Source organism: Furipterus horrens, unplaced genomic scaffold (genome assembly GCF_987537825.1).
Source record: "Furipterus horrens unplaced genomic scaffold, mFurHor1.1.pri manual_scaffold_6, whole genome shotgun sequence".
Classification (NCBI taxonomy): Eukaryota; Metazoa; Chordata; class Mammalia; order Chiroptera; family Furipteridae; genus Furipterus; species Furipterus horrens.
The window spans coordinates 14,633,241-14,656,189 of NW_028327176.1; the positions used below are offsets into that span (position 1 = coordinate 14,633,241).

At 40.1% G+C, this 22,949-nt stretch overlaps 1 protein-coding gene across 2 annotated transcripts in view; it reads right to left on the bottom strand.

Moving 5' to 3' along the window:
- Window positions 1-17,434, bottom strand: part of CLIP4 (CAP-Gly domain containing linker protein family member 4) — a 53,036-nt gene extending 35,602 nt beyond the window's left edge. The window contains exons 1-6 of one of the 2 annotated variants that reach the window (XM_090280986.1): window positions 17,281-17,434; window positions 10,238-10,385; window positions 9,010-9,149; window positions 8,134-8,227; window positions 6,959-7,120; window positions 4,529-4,647 (exon numbers count right to left, since the gene is read on the bottom strand). In XM_090280986.1, coding sequence (XP_090137112.1) covers window positions 4,529-4,647; window positions 6,959-7,120; window positions 8,134-8,227; window positions 9,010-9,149; window positions 10,238-10,370 — 648 coding nt within the window. In that variant the 5' untranslated portion in view covers window positions 10,371-10,385; window positions 17,281-17,434. Of the gene's footprint in view, window positions 1-4,528; window positions 4,648-6,958; window positions 7,121-8,133; window positions 8,228-9,009; window positions 9,150-10,237; window positions 10,386-15,733; window positions 15,878-17,280 lie in introns of those variants that run through there. The other variant, XM_090280987.1, reaches the window with a different exon arrangement.
- Between the last annotated feature and the right edge of the window lie 5,515 nt (window positions 17,435-22,949).

Consider the following 22,949-nt stretch of genomic DNA (forward strand, 5'->3'; position numbering starts at 1 on the left):
AGTTTCCACACGTTTCAAATGTGGGCTCTGAATCAAGAAAACAGCTCTGTTCTCCCTATGAAGGAGACACTGTGTCCTGGGACGTATCCTGCAACCAGATGAAATGGGTCAGTGACTAGACAGTCTCCTAACATTTGCGTGGTGTTTGTGTCATGAAACCCTGTCATACAAATGATCTCATTTGGTTCTCACATCGAGAAAAAGTTCGTGAATAAAACAGCTAAAAATCCTGGCTCGTTAATAATTTATCGTAGGAGAATCTGCAGTAGGAGAGACGATCACCAGCTACACAAGTAACACATTACCAGCACATCCAGTGTGCCAGGAGGAAGTAAGGCCCAGCAAGGTGAGTGACTTGCTCAGACTCAGTCACCTGACCACTGGCAGAGATGGCATTATAATCCCTGGGGAGCTCACCAGACCCTCGGCATCTCTCCTCCATGCTCTGCTTCCCTCAAACGAGTTATCTCTCTTCCGTTCCTTAGCCAGAGAACTTGGAATTTATGAGACAGATTCCAGATTGTAAGTTTTTAATACGATGAATCAAGATTCTTTTGCTGAGAAGCTTTTTTCCCTTTCCTTCTCCACTGATAATTATCTTCAAGTGATTCATATGGTGAAGATAAGTTTAAAAGCACAATTTTTTGTTTAAAATCTGAGTCAGAACCCTGGCCAGTGTGGCTCTACATTGGCTGGAGCATTGTTCCATAAACCGAAAGGTCACTGGTTCGATTCCCGGTCAGGGCACGTGCCTGGGTTGCAGGCTAGGTCCCCAGTTGGGGGCGTGCGAGAGGCAGTTCTTGATGTTTCTCTCCCTCTCTCTCTCCCTCCCTTTCCCTCTCTCTAAAATCAATAAGCATGTTCTCAGGTATGGAAAAATAATAATAATAAAATAAAATTCAAGTCAGTTTGGTCCTTAAGTAAAAATATGGTAGGAAGACATGTTATCACATTTCTGGGATGGTTATGGGCTATTTTAATCCCGGATTTTAAGGAAAAAAATTATAAAATACAATGAAGGTATGTATAGCATTAATGTATTTGATAAAAGGAGACCGAAAAAGTTAAGAACCATTTAATTTCATTCACATGTGAAATATAAAACTGAAAGCAACAAATGAACGAACAAGAAAAACAAATTGGAATTCAAGGACACGAACAACAGTGTGGTGGTCACCCTAGGGAAAGGGTGGGGGAGCAGTAAAGGGGAAAGGGGGTCGGATATATATGGTGACAGAAGAAGATTTGACTTTGGGTGGTGGGCACACAATGTAACATGAAGATCATGTATCACAGAAATGTACACTTGAAACCTCTACATTCTTATTAGCCAACGTCACCCCAATACATTTAATAAAAAAGGAGAGATGGAAAATCTTAAAAATAAATACCCGTACAAATAAGCTGTAAGCTGTATTTACAAGGAATATTTTACTTCAATTTTTGTTAAGTCTTCACCTTTCTAGAGTAAGTCACACACTTAGGTCAATTCCTATAAAATTTAGCAACTACAACTTCTGTTAAGAAAAATACTTTTAAAGAAATAATGATTATGTCACGGTAACATAAGAAGACTTGTTCATGATTAATTACAGAATCCCATTTTTTCTACAATAGTGGTTATAGAGCATGACCCAAGGGCTACTGCTGACCCACGTATTGACTGATTTTTTTTTTTCCTCACATACTAAACTTAAACTGTGGTAATCTATTCTTATTCCTGGCCTGAATTGGTAATTTACCTCAATGACATACTTCACTGCATCTTACTAAATTCAAAATATTCTCACCACTAATGAGGTTTTGCCAACAGCTGCACTAGTGTGATAGACAGTCAGACAGGCAGGAGCAGAGCAAGGACAATGGACCAGGTAGGAAGGTCACCAGGGCAGGAATCTCCAAGCGCCTAGCAACGGGCAAAACTGGGAAAACAAGGACCTTGCCCCAGGATGACCTTTCCTGCCCTCGCTTATCACTGGTCATGTGGTTTAGATGCCTGACCTTTCACATCACTGGTCATGCTGTTGGTTCGTACCCTCCCCTGACCTTTCCTCCAGACATGCTGCTAGTCCTGCGGGTTAGACCTCCTTAAAGGAGGAATGAAGAAGGGGCCTGCAGAGCAGCCCTTAGCAGTAAGCCCTCGGGGCAAATACATCCAGGCCTCAGTGGTGTTTTAACTCCAAGTCCAGAAAAGCATCAAACCAGCCGGCAATGCCAGGAGCAGCCGCACTGACTAATGACCCTCTGCCCTGGCACTGACCAATCAGTGGAGACCACAACCCTGCAAGGACACACATGGAAAGCTGTTGAGAATATTCCATTGAGCTCCTTCCCCTGGGACAGCCCCTAAAATCCCCCCCCCCTTTAAAAGCCCTTAGGCCTGAGGACCCAGGAGCGCACTGCCCCAGGCACCTTACCTTTACTCTTCCCTCCCCTAAGCTCCAAGGGCCCTCCTCTAGCCTCTGTAACTTGTTCCCTGAGCCCACTCCTTCTACCACTCACTTCTACCTCTGTGACTTTCTAAACAAACAAGTCTCTTACAGTCTGAGTCTGGCTCTGAACTCTTTCCTAGCCAGAACTCAAGTACGGAGGCTGATGAACCAAGGTCCAGCGGGACCCCACCAGTGTAACACCTGGTGCCATTCTCGCCACTGCCAACACTGGCAAAAGCAAACAGAGGTGACCCTCACATTCCAGCCAAACTGAATCATCATCTCCTAGCCTTTGCTCATGCTACTGTCTCTGCCTAAAATGTTTTCCTCACCTCCCTCCTACATGTACTAGGTTAGTTCTTAACTATGAGCACTCACTGTCACCTGTGCCAAGAAGCCTTGGATAGACACCCTCCTACATGGCACTCTGTGCATACCCCACCAGCCCCTCAAACACCAAACTAAACAACTTCAGCAAAACTGACTGCTTACGTGTCCATCCTCCCCACTAGCGTATCTTCTCTTTGAAGACGAAGACTTTTACCTTATTTATTGTTGTTTTCTCCCAGTGCTCAATAAACAGTAGGGAAGGAAGGAAGGAAAGAGGGAGAAAAGGGTTAATTAACTAATTGATGGGGTAAAACAGAAAGAAAAGTGGCAAAGAAGTAGGGGGAGGAGGAAAAAGGAAACCATCGAGAAAGAGAGGAAAAGGAGGAGAGACGAACCTTTTTCAAAAATTCCCCATCCCTGCCCCTTCAAGGGCAGACACAGACCCAAGTAAGAATCCTTGTCAGGGGAGGCTGCCAAAATGAAGAGACAAAGAAACATCGCCCAAATGAAAGAACAGATCAAAACTCCTGAAAAAGAGCTAAATGAAATGGAGATAAGCAATCTATCTGATGCAGAGTTCAAAACACTGGTTATAAGGATGCTCAAGGAACTTAGTGAGGATCTCACCAGCATAAAAAAAGATCCAGTCAGAAATGAAGGATCACTAATTGAAATAGAGAACAATTTACAGGGAAACAACAGTAGAGTAGATGAAGCTGAGAATCAGATCAATGATTTGGGCCATATGGAAGCAAAAAACAACCAAGCAGAACAACAAGAGGGAAAAAGAATCAAAGAAAATGAGGATGGTGTAAGCAGCCTCTGGGACAACTTCAAGTATTCCAACATTCACATCATAGAGGTATCAGAAGAAGAGAAAGAGCAAGAAACTGAAAATCTATTTGAAAAAATAATGAAAGAAAACTTCCCTAATTTGGTGAAGGAAAGACACGCAAGTCCAGGAAGCACAGAGAGTCCCAAACAAGATGGATGTAAAGAGGCCCACTCCAAGACACATCATAATTAAAATGCCAAAGGTTAAAGATAAAGAGAGAATCTTAAAAGCAGCAAGAGAAAAGCAGTTATTTACCTACAGGGGCATCCCCATGAGACTGTCAGCTGATTTCTCAAAAGAAGCTTTGCAGGCTAGAAGGAACTGGCAACAAATATCCAAAGTCATGAAAAGCAGGGACCTACAGCCAAGATTGCTCTACCCAACAAAGATATCATAGAATCAAAGGGCAGATAAAAGAACTTCCCAGATAAGAAAAAACTAAAGGAGCTCATCATCACCAAACCATTATTATATGAAATGTTAAAGGGACTTATTTAAGAAAAAGAAGATCAAAACTACGAACAATAAAACAGCAAGAAATATATATCAACAATTGAATCTAAAAACAAACTAAGCAAACAAGAAGAACAGAAACAGAATCATAGATACAGAAAGCGTTTGATAGTTGCCAGATGGAAGGGGGTGTGCAGAATGGGTGAAGAGGTGAGGGGATTAAGAAGAACAAATAGGTAGTTACAGAATAGCCATGGGGATGTAAGGAAATGGAATAGCCAAAGAATTTATAAGGGGGCTGAAATTCACTGCTATGCCCTAAATGTATTTGAGATAAAGTTTATCATCATAACTCTCTATATAAGACACAAAAATACACACTATTTACTTACATAAGAGTTCAATAGCAACATCTAGATTCAACTCTTTACTGGGAGATAATACTAGATGTTTTAATTCTTTTCATTTAACCTCTTACCCTAAATGCTGGATTTGCTCCAAGTTCCAATAAGCATTTCACGGTACCTGCACACAGGTTATATGCGGCAATATGCAGAGCCGTTCCAAAGTTAAAGTCACTGCAAGTGGCATCCACATCTGCAATCAACATCACAAGTATATTAATTAAAATTTTAAATTTAGCTATTCCAATGTAAAAGGAGACAGGTTTCAGGTTTGGCGGGATGGCTGAATAGAGGAGCTTTATTAGCCAATTTTTAAGAATTAACCCACTAGAAGCGACATTTCACAATGGAACAAAATTTTCATATTACAATATGGTTAACCAATTATTTTCTTCCTATTATAAAATGGACTAATGTTATCAGTTTACCAACTATCACAAACTAAACTATATTTAAAAGCAATTAATGGCAATAATTCATGTTTGTAGAGACAACTATCTGACAACTATCTTAACACAATCTCTCATTAAACCTCTCATGTTATTTGCCATGATGACTACAAGGAGGTAATAAGGTTTAGGTCAGGACCAGAAATCAATGATCCATGGGCCAAATTGAACTCACCATCTGTTTTTGTACATAAAGTTTTATTGGAACACAGTCACACACATTCATTTACATATTCTCTATTGCTACTTGCATGCCACAACTGCAGAATCAGGTAGTTGTAACAGAAACCATAAAAAGCACAAAATATTTACTATCTGACCCTTTACAGAAAAAAAAATGGTAGGTAAAACAACACAGAATTTTCAAACCAGGAAGAAGTTAAAGACTAATTTAAAATAGAAATGCCTACATATTATACTCATTCATAATATTTTATTGAACAAATGAATATGGACTTCATAGTAAGAAAAGAAATCTTGCAGTTCTAAGGACATTTTAATAACTTTCAGTAAATCATCATGATGCTATATTTAGACACAGGAAATCCTCTAGATTTGGGAATCCCATTTTGAATGTTTTCTATAACAGGTGTTTACTATACCTCTGGTTCTGCTAATCCTACCTTAACCCTTTGAGTGCCAACATCACTGTGAGCAACACTGACAAATTTTCCCAAAAGTGCCAGTTGCTCCCAGTGACTCTTTTTTCGATGGCTATAAATGTAAATAACAATGAAAAAATTCGTATTTTATGTTTTGTTCTCTTTTTTGGTACCTCAGGTTATATATTGATATAATTTTTTCTCATGTTGATCCAAATTTTGAATTATGCATAGCACTCAAAGGGTTAACCACCCCACATGCCTTACCTACAACTGAAAACCAGCAAGATGTGCTCAAGACAAATTCTCCTGACTTACTAAAGACACCGTACTATTGAGAGAGGCCTTCCTCCTAACATTATTCAAAAAGGTTAAAGAGAAAATGCACATTTATACAAAGCAGAGGTTACAAATAAACATTCTGGGAAATTTACCTATTGACTCTCTAAAACAAAACTTCTAAAATGGGGAAAACACAGTATACTGCCTTTAAACTACTGCACTTTCTCTTGTATTTTTCTCAAAAAAAAAAAAAAGAAAACTGACCCACTGAGAGGACCAGAGAAAAAGTCAAAACACCAGGACTGTAATTTAGACATTTGGATGTTCAAGTTTAAGATATGAACATCAAGACAGGAAGAAAAAAACAAAACAAAACAAAACAAAAAAGGGAAGAAGGAAGGAAGGAAGGAAGGAAGGAAGGAAGGAAGGAAGGAAGGAAGGAAGGAAGGAAGGAAGGAAGGGAAGAGAAGAAAGAAAGAAAGAAAGAAAGAAAGAAAGAAAGAAAGAAAGAAAGAAAGAAAGAAAGAAAGAAAGAAAGAAAGAAAGAAAGGAAGGAAGGAAGGAAGAAAGAAAAGAAAGAAAGGAAGGAAGGAAGGAAGGAAGAAAGAAAAGAAAGAAAGGAAAGAAAGAAAGAAAGAAAGAAAGAAAGAAAGAAAGAAAGAAAGAAAGAAAGAAAGAAAGAAAGAAAGAAAGAAAGAAAGAAAGAGAAAAACAAAGGAAGGAAGGAAGGAAGGAAGGGAGAAAGGAAAAGAAGAAAAGAAATTTCATCCTTTCATAGAATCACAATTTCAGAACTAAATGCCACCTAAAATAAATGTTCTTTATGATTTCAATGCTTAGCTCTGACGGCTTTATTGCTCTATTTCTGGCTACTCAAATAAGACAAAGAATTATATAGTACAAAGATTCAATTACACTTTATAAAATCCATGTTATACTGGAAAATTTACAGAGATATAAAGTCCAGAAAACACTTTTTATTTTGTATCTCTTTGTTCTAAGCCTTTTTTGAAAGGATAGAAATTAGTCTTCAATATAGAAAGTTTAAAGTACTTTTTAAATGATGGGAGGCCATATGGGTTAGAAGCAAAAATCTCTTTGAATTATCATTTTTATGCCATTAATAAAATGTTCAATTAGTAACATCGAATGCTGGTCTTATAGTACTTGCCTTTTGGTTTAGATGTCTTCAAAATCACTCTTACAAGCTCAGGGACATCAAAATAAGCAGCATAATGCAAAGCATTCATATTTGTCCAGCGACTCCGCAAACTAACATCTGCTCCCAGATCAATAAGTTGAGTTGCAAATTTTACAGCTGTATCAACATCACCTAAGGAAGGTTTTCTAAATTACTTTCTTCAGTACATGTTAAGTTTCAATGGATGGCTACCCACTACCTCATTTCAAAAGCCAAAGCAAACAATATATACTGAATATACACTTATACCTCAGAAGTTTCACTTACAGGGAATTTATTCTAACAAAATAAACACACTCAGGAATATGGATAAACATTTGGCTGTAAACGTGTTCACCACAGCACCTTTTATACAAATAAAAGTTCTGAAACAACCTAAAAGAACAATAAGAAGAAATGGGTTAAATAAATTATGAGACACCCATGGGATGGAATAACACAAAGCCATTAAACCCCAGGAGCTGGACCAGTGCTCCGCAGACCACTGATGATTCCAAACTAGAATTTGTTTGTACTTTTTATTACTCTTTTCTTTTTTCCTATGTCATCATTTCTTACAAATACATTAATTGAAATATCATTTTATGCCTTTTGAAAAATATTTGGGCTTGTGTTTTATGTCTTTATTTCATTCCTCAATTATAATTTTATTTTTATTTTATTTTACAACAGTATCAGTCCATGGGATTGCAAAATAAAAAAAGAATCCTTCACCATCAATAGTTTTAAAAGCACGATATCGGACAATTGAAACAGAGAGATGGTTCTACCAGTTAAATAACAGAGCGAGTTTTATGCAATAGTAAAGCAAAGGAGAACATCAAGTTTTAAAAAGGTGAACATATGTTATGTATGTAGGAACAGACCATAGGCCTAAAGACAGGGGTCTGTATGGATTGTGTCGCCTAGAAAACTGAGCTTGGCTCTAGAAAGGGTGGGAGGTGCCAGGAGGCTACACAGACCACCTTGAGAAAAGGAAGAAAAGGGAACAAGGTTTGTGGAAGGGCCTGACTGAGTCCTCACCTGTTCAGGGAATATTATCATCAGAGGTGGGTGCCCTCCCAGAGACGATGGTTGGCATACACAGCTTACACAGACACCAATACAGATGTCCTGAGCAGTTCACAGCTTTACCACACACTTACCAACACCATGAGCTCCAGACTTGCACGTATAGTGTAAAAGAGTCATGTCTGTCAGTCCGTCTCTGTCGTTTACATTGCACCCTCTCTTAAGAATCTGAGGAAACCAAGAAGAGACAGTAATAGCATGACTACTGAAGTCAGCTGATCTCAAACCAGTGCCGGGCCAATAACTTGGTCTATCTCATCTGAACTAGTTCTCAACAAAACGGGTAGCTAGAACTGGCTTCTCTTGAGGATACATTTTAAATCTGCACCCAACGGTAATGAAAACTGAACTCGTCAACAGACCGAAGGAAATTTTTAAAGAGCAGTACAAGGGCCTCTAGCATTCCAAACATTTCTCAGCCTCTCAAAGAGTAAGTAAAATGTTCTTTCTCCTGCCTGTAATGGTATTTGAAAAAAGTATAAGCTCTCTCTTCTTACAGTATGGCAATATGCTGGTCAAAGGACGCAGTTATTGTTTGAGCTCACCTTCAGAAAACCAAATGTTTTTTTTTAATTACATTTAAGCCTAGATCTTTAACAAACCACCCAAATGTATAGATGAAATATGACGGTAATCAAATGCCCTCATGAAAGAATGTTTTAAAGTTTACAAAACTAATTTGTACAAGAAAGAAAATATGAAAAATGCCTGCTTTCACAAAAAGTCTACGAAGTCAGAATTCCAAGTGTGAAAAAGTGCGGGGCATGAGGGAATAATGGAGAATTTAGAGTACCAACTTGCTGCTCCAGGAAAACCTTGAAATACAAAGAACAAACATCAGACTCTAAAAGGTCTCCCCTTTATCACAATTTTTCCATTTAGATAGGAAAAAAAATCTATGTGATTAAGAATCCTATCAATGCAAAACTTAAAATGTAGTAATTCTTTACCTCATTTCCAATAATGTCGATGTTTTGCTGGACCTGAGGAACCCACTGTCTTAAAATGGCAAATAATTCTGATACAGAAGTTTTGGGATCAAAGAGAATTTCCTGACATGATGTATCATTAGGATCAAAGAAAGAAAACTCTGAAATAAAAAAAAGTTGTAAATTAAATTTATTAAAAGTTGCAAATAAACATATTGAAAATAATACACAGTAACACCAGGGCCTAAATGATAAAAATATTTCTAGATGTTAGAAAAAGTAGGTTTACCTTAAGCAATTCTCAAAAGCAAAGTCAAAATCACCAAAAAGTGTGAGGTGTTCCTGAACTGTTGTGAGAATGAAATTTTGATTTATCATACCACATATTATTATGTAGAATAAACCAAAAACAGAAGTGCACAAATCCTGACCTCAAACTAAATTTTCCAAAAATTATTTCTAAATCAGAGAAAATTTGTCGTTTTATCCATATTTTTGCCTCTAACAATATAAACATGCCATGAAAGGTAAGTGTACAACTAAATAAATGAATTTGATATCTAAGTAACAAACTTTATAAAGAAAGAGCTCAAAAAACACTGATCAATAAATTAAGTTGCAGAATAATATGCAATTTCTATCATTTACATAAAATTATAAATACACAAAAAATACTGCATATTGTTTACAGACACTCATATAAGTTGTAAAAGTATAATTGCATGGTTTGGAATACTCACACTAAATATAAGAGCATAGTTACCTCTGGGGATCAAGGGGAATAGGATCAAAAAGGAAAACAGAGGAAATTTCAACTTTATCTTTAAAGTTTTATTTCATTTGATTAAAACATAAATAAAAAACAAGACCTAAAGGAAATATGACAAAATGCTAAGATTTTTTAGTATATGGTTTTTTACATAAGTCAGTATATTTGACCAAAATAAATAATCAAGAGCGGAAGAATGCTAGAGGTCTAAGCACCACTGCATTCTAAAAATAAGATCCTCTAAATCCCCCATAGTGCTTAAAATGAACATTTTTACATAATAAAAATGCTGACAGCAGAAATAAAACATCTAATTTAAGAAGGAAGGAAGAGCAACTGTATTTTTGAAAAACGAAAACTCTAGTGATTTTATGAAAATCACAGCAAACTGTTGTAGGAAAAATTACAAGTGTAAGAAAGACATTAAGAGAGAAGTCAAGCTACCAGTTCACAGAAAACAAAGACAGCTGTGTAACATACCACAGTCTGAAGGCATTGGTGCTGCAGAAATAGAAAAGGTCACTGGTGTATCGGAACCTGAAAATAAAAACGGGTATCTTCCAATCAAAGAAGTTTCTTCCAGTGGAAAATCTGGAAGGTCCTCTATGGTCATCTTCTAGAAAGCCACCTTCAATGAAAGAGGGGAGAAAGCAGAGCTATTACATCTGAATGGAACTAACAACAATTGCCTTCAATCCTCAAAAGCCTGCATTCTTTTCATATCTCACTTACCAACATTTTTAACTTCAACCTTCAAGCATCTCTTTTAAAGGGGAAGAGGGAAAAGAACTTCCTTATTGTTTAAAGTCAGCAGCACACATAATCTTTCTAGACAAAGCTCAGGAGTAGTATTATTTCCCAATAATAGGCAAAAACACTTTTTAAATGCTGAGTTAATCTAAATCGGTGCCGTCCTCTTTGCTCACGGTAATAAACAAGGGCATATTTTCCCTTGTCGGTGGCTCTTCAACCTCTCCTGGAATCTCACAGAGGTTATACTATCTGTCATCCACTCGCTCATGCCATGTGCTCATCACATGAAAACAATCTAGTTTAGGGCATTCTCATTAATTTCTGGCATCCCAGAAAACTTCAGCAAAAATTAATCACATCCCTCATACAAATCTAAGAACTTGACATGGTTCCACTGTCAACAATGCATGGGATCTGTATATTCTATCCCAGCAGAAGATGGAAGGGCCTGCCTTTTAAACCATATCACTGATGCTACCTCTTTTTCCCAGACAACATGAACACTTTGAATAAATTTGCTCTAGATTAGACTGGTGTTGCACCAAGTCCACATATCAGAAATGATGGAGAAAAGCAGAGAAAATGTTAGTAAACCTAAACTAGGAAGGTAAAAACCTTTCCATTTCTTTTACAACAAAGCTTCAAAGTCTGAAACATTATGACCTTCTATATCTGTTTTTAAATATAAGCAGAAAACCGTATTACAAAACCAAATGAAAATCATGTTAGTTTATTTCAGTAGGAAAAAACAGAATTAGTAAAAGTAGCTGAGAGCTTACTCTAGCAGATTATGCCCTGCTAGATATTACTCAACGTGCGCTGTTACACTTGGTCAACCAGCCCGCACCTAAGTTAATCGCCTTTAATCCCCACCCTCCTCTAAGCAAAGAGTCTCCTCTCTGAGATAGCTGGCTCCTTTCCAACTTGATTTACAGGCTTTCTGAATCCCAGCAGGAACTGGTAAAAAGTAAGATGCTTTCTTTTTTTCTCACGAGGTGCACGTTCATATGGACATGGGTATTATTATGTATTAATTAACCTAATTCAGTGTTCCTATGTTAAAGGTATTCAAGTTTTCATGGATGCTAAAATTACTTGCCACCCAATACTCTGAATCATTTTGACATTAACCTTGCCCCATAAATAGGAAAATAATAAGGAATTGGTGCCATACAGCATGGCAATCTTCCTCAAATATTATCAATTCCAAAAAGTACACACCACAAAGACAGCTCTCCGTCACTGCTCTAACTTCTCAGTGTGGAAGTAACGCAGCATTTCTACTTGTTGGCCTCTAGTTGTTGAGCAGTAAGTTTGAAGCTACCTTGAAAGTCAAGGAAGTGAAATAAAACTTAATAAATATGTAACCAATATGCACAAGGCACGACACTACTCTAGATGTTTCAGAAAATACAAAAATGAGTAACAGATGGTCCATGCTTACAACCTACCAGAGTGACTAAAATAGCACTGATTACTATAGACGAGGAAACAGAATGGGTTTTGTTCCACAGCATTAGTACATGGAACACGTCCTAGGGCAGCTCCTGAGAATCAGAAGTGGTGCAGGAAGAAGGCATCACATAGGATGGTCTTGGAAGATGAGAAGGCAGAAACTGAGGCAGAAATTTAAAAGAGGAGCACTTTAGAGGCACAGCAGGCTGGAAGGTACGTTACATCCAGGAAAACAGTAAGAGGTAAAGCTGTAATGGTTCTTTAGGGTTAAACTCAAGAACACTTCAAATACCTGATCAAAGACCAAACCATCTAAGTCCACGAGCACTGAAAACCACTGATTACTTAACAGGAGAGTATCCGATGATCAAGCTGTGATCTAGGAAGATCAACCTGACTACAGCCACACTTTGAGACTCAGTCACCTTTTTTATACTAATAATTCTTCTGCAAAATGACTAAGTAGTTATCTTTCTGAGTCAGTTAAGAGGAGCCCCCTTTCAAAGAGTGGGCTTTCCATTCAAAAATATGTTTTTTAAGTGATCCCCAAAGCACCTTTCATTTCCTTGTAGACTGCTGAGATTCTTAAAGAATTGTATCTTACACAACTATCAGTTGCCACAAGAATTAGATTAGTGGCTTACTCATACTTGATAAATATGTAAGTCCTAGATTCAAGGTGGAAAGATGATTCATTCAGCAAAATGTAATCAACTTCATCATTTTATATATTAGCTACTTTAAGCCTGAGAAGCTACAATATTATCTAGCCAATGTAGTGAACATTCTTTGTATTTTGTCTCCATTGCATTTTTTCCTCCGTCTCATTTCCTTTCTTTCATTAAAAACTCAACATTCTACCTTTTGTCTCACCAAAGAAAATTATATACTTCTACAAACTTTTGTATAGTCTTAGAATCCTTTTCTAAATGTAATTTCTAGATGCAAAGATCTGTGACACCTGGGAATACTGGTCAAACTCAAAGATACACCAATCTGAATTGAGTACATATTTTCATTTCAAATTCTACGACGGTTAACTGGTGATAATAGATTATACAAAGTAAGCCTAAAATTTTAAAAAGTTAGCCCTAATTAACTGTGTATATAAGTAGACTCAAATACCCAAAACGTTTGATTTATATAGGAATCCCATCCTACTCTATCACCCTAAATCAGCTCTGAGCAAAAGCATCTGGTAACATGGCTATAATATCTCATGATCTCTCAAGGATTCCTGGTCCGTGTCCTAACACAGAATGGTGGTGAGTGGAAAAGCCCACCAACTTCTTCAGAATAGCCGAAAGCTGTTAGGGCCTCGCTAAGGAGCCTGAGGCCAAGAGATGCCCTCAGATATTTTTTGGAAAATGGTTTAAGGGCAGCAACCTTGAGCTACTCAACTAACTGGAGACCCAAGCGGTATCCACACAAGTTGGAGTCATGGGACCCTTCCATTCATCTTCATACACTCTTTTCTCATGAGTCTTTAAGACAGTCCAGCCCTGGCTAGTGTGGCTCAGTTGGTTGGAGGATCATCCCACAGAACAAGACGTCACAGGTTCAAACCCCAGTTGGGGCACATAGGAGAAGGCAACCTATTGATGTTTCTCTCACATCAATTTTATTCATTCTCATTCATATTCCACCCCCCCGCCCCCACTTCCTTGCTCCCTAAAAGCAATGAGAAAATGTCCTAAGGTAAATATAAAGGGAAAAAAAAAAAGAGATTCCAAAAAAAGTACTCCAACCAAAATAAGCATTTAAAATATACCTCCAACAAACCATTGATATGAAATCTGTTCAATCACTAAGCAGAGATTTGCAGTGTTTGATACTTCGTTTGCTCTAGGCCTTAGAATATAAAAGATACCTGCCCTCCAGGAGTTTATTTAGCCATTCAACAAATATTTATCTAGTGCTTCTTACTAAACCCTAGGTTGTGCATAGCAAAGGTAAAGAAAATAGATAAGCCTTGCCCTTAGGCATCAATAGATTACATCCTGGTGTGGGAATCCTACAAGAAAGCTGGAATTACTGTATCCTTGTACTAAGTGCTGGATTCAAGAGGGCCAGGGGATACTTCCTGAGGGACTAATTAAAGCTGCAGTGTCCAAGCAGGTGGCTTCTAGCTACATGTGGTTATTTAAATCAAATTAAAAATTCAGTTCCGCCAGCTCTCTGGCCCCACACAAGTGCTCAAAGCTGCATGTGGCTGGTCGTGGAAAGTTCTCTTGACTATTGCTTAAGGGGAGCTGTGCTGCTCAAAGTCCAGGTGAGAAAACAATATGCAGATGCCTAAAACAACGAGAAACAAATAAAGGCTAACGAACTAAGCAGGCCCAGACCAGCACAGTTAATTATACACAATTAATAAGGGAACAGTAAGCCTAAAAGCAACTAGGCATTTGTAGATTTAAACAGGGAGAAAGAGTTGATGCTGTAACATAAAGATCACTAGCATGTTTCCAAAAACTGGAGTTATTAATAAGCAATAAAAGACACTATAAAATATCACTTTTAAAAAAGGCCTTGCTGGTGGGAACTGTATCTGGTAATACTCAATGTCTGAAAGAAATCCCATATATATTATTTATGTCAAATCTTCTATAAAATAAAAATAAACATATTCATTACATTTCAGGATAGAATCTTACAGCCCAGGTAGTCCATAGAGAATGAAAGCATTTAAAAATGCATACTTATGTTAGCAAAATAAGATAGAACCAGGAAGGTGTTGAAGCTTAAAAATCCAGAGAACTATACTTCTGCCATTTTCCATTCTCTCCTTTCCCTCCATAGTTGCTGCCTATCCTGCACCACGTGATCTGCCATCTAGACGACTTACTTTAAATTGTAGAGAAGATTCCTAAATGGCAAATGGCAATGTGAAACTGAAGCATTTACAATGAAAGGATTCGGGGGATGTTTATACAAACAGGGTTGAACTATTTCAAAGGCACGATTTACACTATGATATTGCTACAATATGAACCACAGTCTAGCTGGGCGCACAGAGCAAAGTTAATATCCCTTGAGTATCATCCTCTGATACAAATCAAAACACTGTCTCAAACAGAATTTAAACCCAAATTGACTGTACAGTGTCTGGATAAATGAACAACTTGACATCTAACTGAAAAGAAAGCCGGTATTATAAACCCATCAATCTAATCCACAGGGATGAGGGCTAAACTGTGTCTGTGTTTAGGACAGGTCTCAGCAGAAGGGTTTCTCCAAACTTCCCAATTCCCACGATTTAGGATTAAGGGATCTTGGATTAGCAAAAGGCTGGAAGCAAAGTCATTTGGTTTAATTTTGAGATTCCACTGGCAAAAGGATTCTTAATTTAATAAGCAAGGGGAGATCTGAAGAGGCTCGTTTCAAGAAAAAGACGAAGGGCTGAGCACAGCCCGCAGCACACCCACGTGCGCGGGGGCACGGCTAGGGCACCAGGGCGGTCAAGGTTGGAGCCGAAGAGCTGCGCCGCTGGTTCCGGCCAGACTCACACGCCTAGAAGCCTCTCATCCTAAAGTTAAACGGTCAGTGAGGAAGAGAAACGAAAATCCACATCCCCGCCGGTGGGCCACGCCACCCCAGCGAGGCCTCAGGGAGCCAGCGCCACCGGCGCCCTATGGAGGCGGCCGCCAGGTCCCCAGTGTCCCCAGCTGCTCCGCGCACGCCGCCCTCCCGGAACCGCCAACGGCCCCACGAGCACCCGCGCCCCCGCCCACCCGGCCTGCAGCCCCCGCGCGCTCCCGCTCCACCTGCCTTCTTGGGTCCTCTCGGGGCGGCAGGCTGGGAACGCGGGGACGCGGAGGAAAGGCCGAGAGGCGCGCCCCTCCGCCCGGCGCCTGTCTACTGTGGCCACCGCGGAGCCTCCCGGCGCGCCGCCGCTCCGGACCTCCACCCGCCCCTCCCGCCTACCCCTCTGCGCGTGCCAGAGCCGGCCCCACGCGAGGTCTGCGCGCGTGCGCGCCCGAGCCGCGCTCAGATCTGGTCCTGGGCCCCGCGCACGCGCCAGCGGGGGGGGGGGGGGAGGGATGGAGGCGGGCACGCGCCTGCAGTAACTCGCCCGCAGCATGAGCCCCCATCTTTTCAACAGACAGAAGGTTAGGCTTCAAGGTTAGGACCCTGGGGCCGGGGGCAGAGGAGGGTAGGCGGGGCGGGGGGACCTCATGGGTTCACCTTGCGTGGAGGTGGTGCTGCTGTGACATTTCCTCCGCACCCAAGGCGGGCTCTCGCAGGAATGCAGCCTGGCCCGGGGCAGTGAATGGGGGAAGCAGCTCACTGCACGCTGTACGACACTGTCCTATTAAAGCCCTTAGCCCAAGGACTCTGACCTGCATCCTGGGCTAGAAGCGCTCCTGTCACCTCCTTCAAAGCAGGGACATTGTCTTACCCATTTCGGGCTCCCCAGCGTGTAGCCCCGTGCATAGCCCAGAGTAGATCCTTCAGTCAATTACCTGTTTGCTGGCCATGCTGTAAGAGCCTAGTCGATGCTATACACAAAGGGTGTCAGTGCAGAAGCAGAAGTGAGCAGTCATTCCAGAAATTTATTTCCCCTATTGCTCTGCGCCCTTCTCACCCCCTTCTCTCCTGGTCCCATTCTACATCCCCCAAGAACCAGAAAATGGTGAGACTGTGAAAACTAACAGACTTGAATGCTGGCATCCTGGTTCTCCATAATCCAGTGGAAGGAAAGGCATTTTGCACTTGGCAATGAGACCCCTTAATGAAGAAACTTAATGAGTCCACTGTTTGCGCATGACTGAGGTTTTTAACACGGAGTCAGTAGTGTCACCACGTAACAACTCTGCGGCCTTTGTTCTGGCTCTGACATACAAACTACTACACGGTACTCCCATGTTCACCCTGCACAGTGCCTGGCAATAGCTGGTGCTGAATGAATGTCCATCCACGTCTCTGCAAGAGCAGAGATGATGTTCGGGGTACACCAGAGCATCTTGTCCTTTTAGAATCAGTGATTCCAGGGACTAGAAAAGGCTAACCAACTCCCTCCAGTGCTTGAGTCTTCCTTACAACATCCTTCCACCCAATGATGGTGGCTGAACACCTCCAGTAACCGGGAACTCACTTCCTTTGAGAGCAGCCATTTTACCTTTGATCAGCCTTGTTGAAAAGTTCTTCCTACCTTGGAGGCTAAAATCCAGCTCCCTGCATCTCCTCCTTATTGCATTCTGTTTCTGTCCCCGGGAACTTCCAAATCGGGTCTCACTCCAATTCAGGGTACCCAGGACAAGTATTCTCTGTCCCTTAGGCTGCTCTTTATATGACATGGTTATGACCCCACTCACCCGCATGTTGAGGGACTCTGAGTGATGCATCTCAGCTTGTCTAGAACTCAGGAAGGAGCTGGTTGTCCCGTTGAATGCAGAGAGGAAACTGCCACCTCTTTCTACCTCCTATACTTCTATCAGCATAGCTCAAAGTATCAAAATAGTTGTTTGCAGCAGCCACGTCACATTGTTGAATGGGGTGGGGCATACTGTCAACTAAAACTATAGCACTTGCGCAATACTTAAACACCATGACCATCCCACAGTCCCTGGTCAGCTGCCAGTGTCTCTGTCCCTGCAGGTTTAGCATCTTCCTGCTTTCTCAAAGATGATAAAATGACGCAGATATTTCCTTGGGGGTAGGGCAGCGGGGAGGCGGGGCTCCCCCTCCCCTCCCTGCTCTCTTCAGAACCTGTTTTCGTCTGACCCCGCCCACCTCTAACAGATTAAAAGAAGGAAAACAATCTGCCCTTGGTTGGCTTTAAGCAACTATAAATGTTCCCGATTGTCAGTGAGCCACAGAAACTCATAAAGATATGTGTGTAACAGAAGGTGCTATGGTGAAGTTTCTACAGGTATACAGTTCACTTTTATAGCTGATTTAAATAATTCCTCTGAGATAACCGCTTTTAGTAAATGACAGGGTGTGGCTAGCTGACTTGTTCTTAATGACCATAAAAGTCTCTGTTAGAACCAGCCAGGCCACTGGCTTTTTCTGCTACACCCTAACACCGTTTAGTAGTACACACAGGTAAATTCCCAGGATACCAAACCAGTAGAGAAAATCTCCCACTCACCTCGTTGCCTTTTCCAGAAAAGTGAAGTTATCCCCTAGACCATCAACAAGAATGTAAGTGCTGCCCTGGCTGGTGTGGCTCAGTCAGTGCATTGAGCACCAGCCTGCAAATCAATAGGTTGCTGGTTTGATTCCCAGTCAAGGCCCATGCCTGGGTTGCAGACCAGGTCCCCAGTTGGGAGCATGGGAGAGGCAACTGATCCATGTATCTGTCACATAATTAATGTTTTTCTCCCTCTCTTCCTCCCTTCCTTCCCCTCTTTCTGAAAATAAACAAATAAAATCTTTACACACACACACACACACACACACACAAAGAATGCAAGTGCCCATCAGAGTTTTGCTTCCTAGAGCATCACATGAGTCATATAATTCTTAGAACCAAGTATTGCCAAGTTAACAAAAGTTGGTCTGGGCAATGATATGGAGCTAGAACTTGACCTTGAATCTTCCAGCAGGATGAGAAAGCACATGGGGATATGGTCCAGCAGCAGCTGCTGAGATTGAATTATATCTGAGGGTACAAGGTTCCTGGACAATGTAGCAATAAACCAGTCCCAGGAGGTGTTCAGCATTGGTGGACAGCATCAGTGTGGAGAAGGGGCTTACTGACTGGCCATTGTATGGCCCTTTACCTGTGGAATCTTACATGCCTTCACTTTACAAACGAACAGACTCCTAGAGGCTGTGCAATTTGCTCCATGTACCCTGTGGCAGAAATAAGATTCCAACCTAAGTTGGAATGAAGACCTATTTTGATCCAGTAATTTAAATTACCCACACAGAGGGTCTTTTCGGGCACTCAGGACACAGAAATGCTGCATTGAGCCACAGGGATCATTCAGAAATTCGGGCTGACAATCAGAAAGTCAGCATCAAGAAGGCCTGTCGACAGCTAACAGGACCACACACCATGAGAAAAGGGTTAGAGGAAATAGACAAAAGGAGACACGGTCACTGCTCTTACATGGACTGAGGTGTTGAGCAAGATATCATTGAGAGGAGGGGAAGAGAAGAACTCTGTTTCCAGAATCTGGGTATACAGGGTATTAGAACCACAGGAGACATCCAACTGTCAGAATTGGGGTGCCAGAATGGAGGAGGACTAGCAGAGGCAATTAAATGCAAAGCATCGGAGCACTAGGTAGAGCCTCTAAAATATTTCTATTGGTAGATGATATAATCATTAGCATAGAAAGCCCAACAGAATCAACTACTAGAAGTAATAAGTGAGTTCAACAGGTGGCCAAGTACAAGATCAATTTCTAAAGCTCAGTAGTTTCTTTTCATCAGCAGTAAGCAACCAGGAACTCTAATAGGAGATAAGAGACCATTCAGAATAGCAATTAAACTCTAAAAGCATAATATCTAGGAATTAGCTAACTACTTACAAGAATTTTATGGAACAAATTTTTAAATTCTATTATAAGGACATACAAAAAGATTGAATAAATGAAGATATACCACGGATAGGATGACTTTACATTGTAAATAGGTCCACTTATAATCTCTGAATTTACTGTTATAACCACAAAAATTCCATCAGGAACTCCAAGTTTAAGGAAGTTCAACAAACTTATAAAATATATAAGGAAAAATAAATTTTGAAATAGTTAAAAGTCAATTTTGAAAAGCAAGAGAGGAAACCTGCCCAGCCAGATATTACATCATTACTGCAGAGTGACAAAAGTACAGGGTGCTAGTACAATAACAAATGGGACAGTGAAACAGAATACAGGACTCAGAAGCAGCCCCACGGGACCACAATACTTGTAAAGGTGGAACTATAAGCCATTGAGAAAACATATAAATGATTTAGAAGATGGTGTTGGGGAAACTGGCTTACTTTATGAAGAAAAAATGAAGTTGGATTTCCCATATCCACCATACACAAAGATGAACTCCAGATGGATTAAAGACCTACATTTGAAAGGTTGAAAAGAAAATTTAGGAGAATGTGGAGTAGGGATCGACTTCACAAAACCAGACTGCAAAAGCACAAACCTTAAAACAGAAGACCGGGAGATTTGACTACTCCGCAATTTAGGTTTCTCTTCAGTGACGCATACTATAGAAAAAAACCCAAGAGACAACTGACAAATTGGGGAGAATGTGTACATATGATATGTTCAAGAGCAACTAGGGAATAATATCTAAAGTATATAAGGAACTTTTTCAGATTAGCCAAAAAAGTCAGAAAATTCAGTATAAACATGAGAACAAGATAGAAATAGGCAATTCACAAAAGGAAAAGCTGGATGGCAAATGAGTTCGAGCATCTCTCTAGCGGTGGGAGAATAGAAATACAAGCAGTATGATAGTACCTCTAGCCATTGGTATTATTTAAAAACCAGTTTGAGGATGGGGGAGTCCTGATTTATAGTGTTTGCCAATGCCCACAGTGCAAATACTCTCACCCCCAATTTCAGGCTACCACTGTGAGGTCACTGAACAAGGAATTGGGAAGAAATATGACCAGTTCATTCTCATGAGCCAGTTCCAACAAACACCACTGCTTTACCCACCAGTTGGGCAAAAATAAAAAGATAATCGCAAATACTGGCACCAATGTGGGGGAATGGGTATTCTCATGTACTGCTGATGGGAATTTAAACTGGTAAACACATTCTTTAGAGCAATCTGGCAGTATTTAGTGAAAAAAAATTGTTAGCATGGTTTATGACCTGGCAATCACCCTCCTAAATATGTCTCGGAGAAACCCTTACAATGGTCCTATAAGAACCTTTTTCATGTGGCCTCTCGGAAGCATTCTCTCATGTACTAGGTGACATGATCCAGTCCGTGACTTTAAATACCATCTCTATTTTTATGATTCCAAAATTTCTGTCTTCAACCATGAACTTCAGACACACATACATCCAACTGCATACTCAACATTTAATTCATAGAGTAAAATAAGCATTCTGAATATAACATATTCAAAATAGAATCTTTCCCCATAGCTTTCACATGTCAAAAATGACAATTCTATTCTTCTGTTTGCTCACTGGAATCATTCTTTCTTTCATAATTCTGGATTCCCCAAAACAAAGTCCTATTCCCCCTTCTTAAATTCATGATATCATTTATTGATAAAGACATTCATCAGTACGACGGAAATCCCTATAAACCAGCCACCACCAGAGACCCCGGGAACTTCCTTCTGCTCTCACTTGGGCTTGCTTTCCTCGGACCCATCTCCTTCGCTATCTCAAGGCCTCCAGTGGGGACTGCCTGCTGAAGTGGACAATGGACCGAAGACCTTACTAGACTTATATTCTGAGTCTGTGGTTCTCATTTCTGGTTAAACATTCAAATCTCCTGGATATCTTCCATGAAATAAACCCTACAGACCCCCTCCAACAACCCAATTCATCTGATCTAACTTAGATTTGTACAATTCTATACATTTATTCTCTTGCATTAGCCTACTTCCCAAGAAAACACTAATACGAATGTTCAAAACCCAAGTTGTCCTATGTGTAGAGCAGTTTCCTGGGTCCTCCAGTTGTTCCCACTCCCAACACCACATGGCACAACCATTTTTAAAAGTCTTCACAGACCAATATTTTAAAGGAAGAAGGAGCAAAGGGAATGTGTCATGGCATTGGGATCCAAACTGCCACTGTTGTATGAGAACTAGGTTTTCACACTGGCCACCCAAATTTTTAGCCACCAAGACACCTCCAGAAATATCTCTGGCACACAAAAAAAGGTGTCAAACCAGGGTCCACTAGGGTGTTAGTCAAGCAAGGGGACTATCATAAACAACGCCATAAAGATGCAATCAGCCAAGTCTGAAATGTGGGAACTTCCACAGGGCAAATAACCCAATTCCTACAACTGAAAAATAGCTAAGAGAAACTGGTGTAGATCAAAAGAGACATAAGAGCTCTGTCTGCAACATATAATGTGCAGACCCTGTTTGGGTCTGGCCTCAAAGAAAGATTTTTTTTTTTTTAATTATTGAGGCAATTGAAGGAAATGATATCAAGAAATTTTTGTTAATTTTATTAGGTACCATAATGACATTGTGATTGTTTTTATTAAAAGTTCTTATCTGTTTGAGACTCATATTGAAGTATTTATGATAAAATGTTTAGTGTCTGAGATTCACTTTAAAGTGCTATATTAAAAATGTGTGGTGGGAATGTAAATTAGTCCAACCACTGCGGCAAACAATACAGAATTTCCTCAAAAAATTTAAAATAGTTCTACCATACAATCCAGCAATTCCACTTCTGGTATAAACCCAAAGGGAATTAAAACAAGATTCCAATGACATATATGCACTCCCATGTTTATCACAGCATTATTCACAATAACCAAGATATGAAAACAATCCAAATGCCCATCAACAGGTGAATGGATGAAAAAGATGTGTTACATGTACAGGCATACCTCGTTTTATTGCATTTCACAGATGTTGCATTTTTTTTGCAAATCGAAGGCAAGAATCTCCACCAGCAAAAAGGTTATGCTTTATTGCTATACTCACTTTATTGTGGTGTCTGGCAGCGAACCCACAATATCTCCGATGGATGCCTGTCCACAATGGATTATTATTCAGTATGAGAAAGGAAGATATTCCTCCATTTGCAACAACGTGGGGGGACCTTGAGCACATTATGCTAAGCAAAATAAGTCAGGGAAAGACAAATACTGTATGGTGTCACTTATAGATAGAATCTAAAAAAATTAAACCTGTAAAAAAAGAAAAAACAGCCAGAGAATAAAATGGTGTCTACCAGGGTATTGTTGGATCTAAGAGATGGGGGCAGCATAGAGTGATGGTATTTAAGGGTACAAACTTGTAATGAGTAGTAAATAGGCCATAGAACTCCAATGTGCAGTATAGACATTAATAGTGTATTATAATTATGTAATGTCA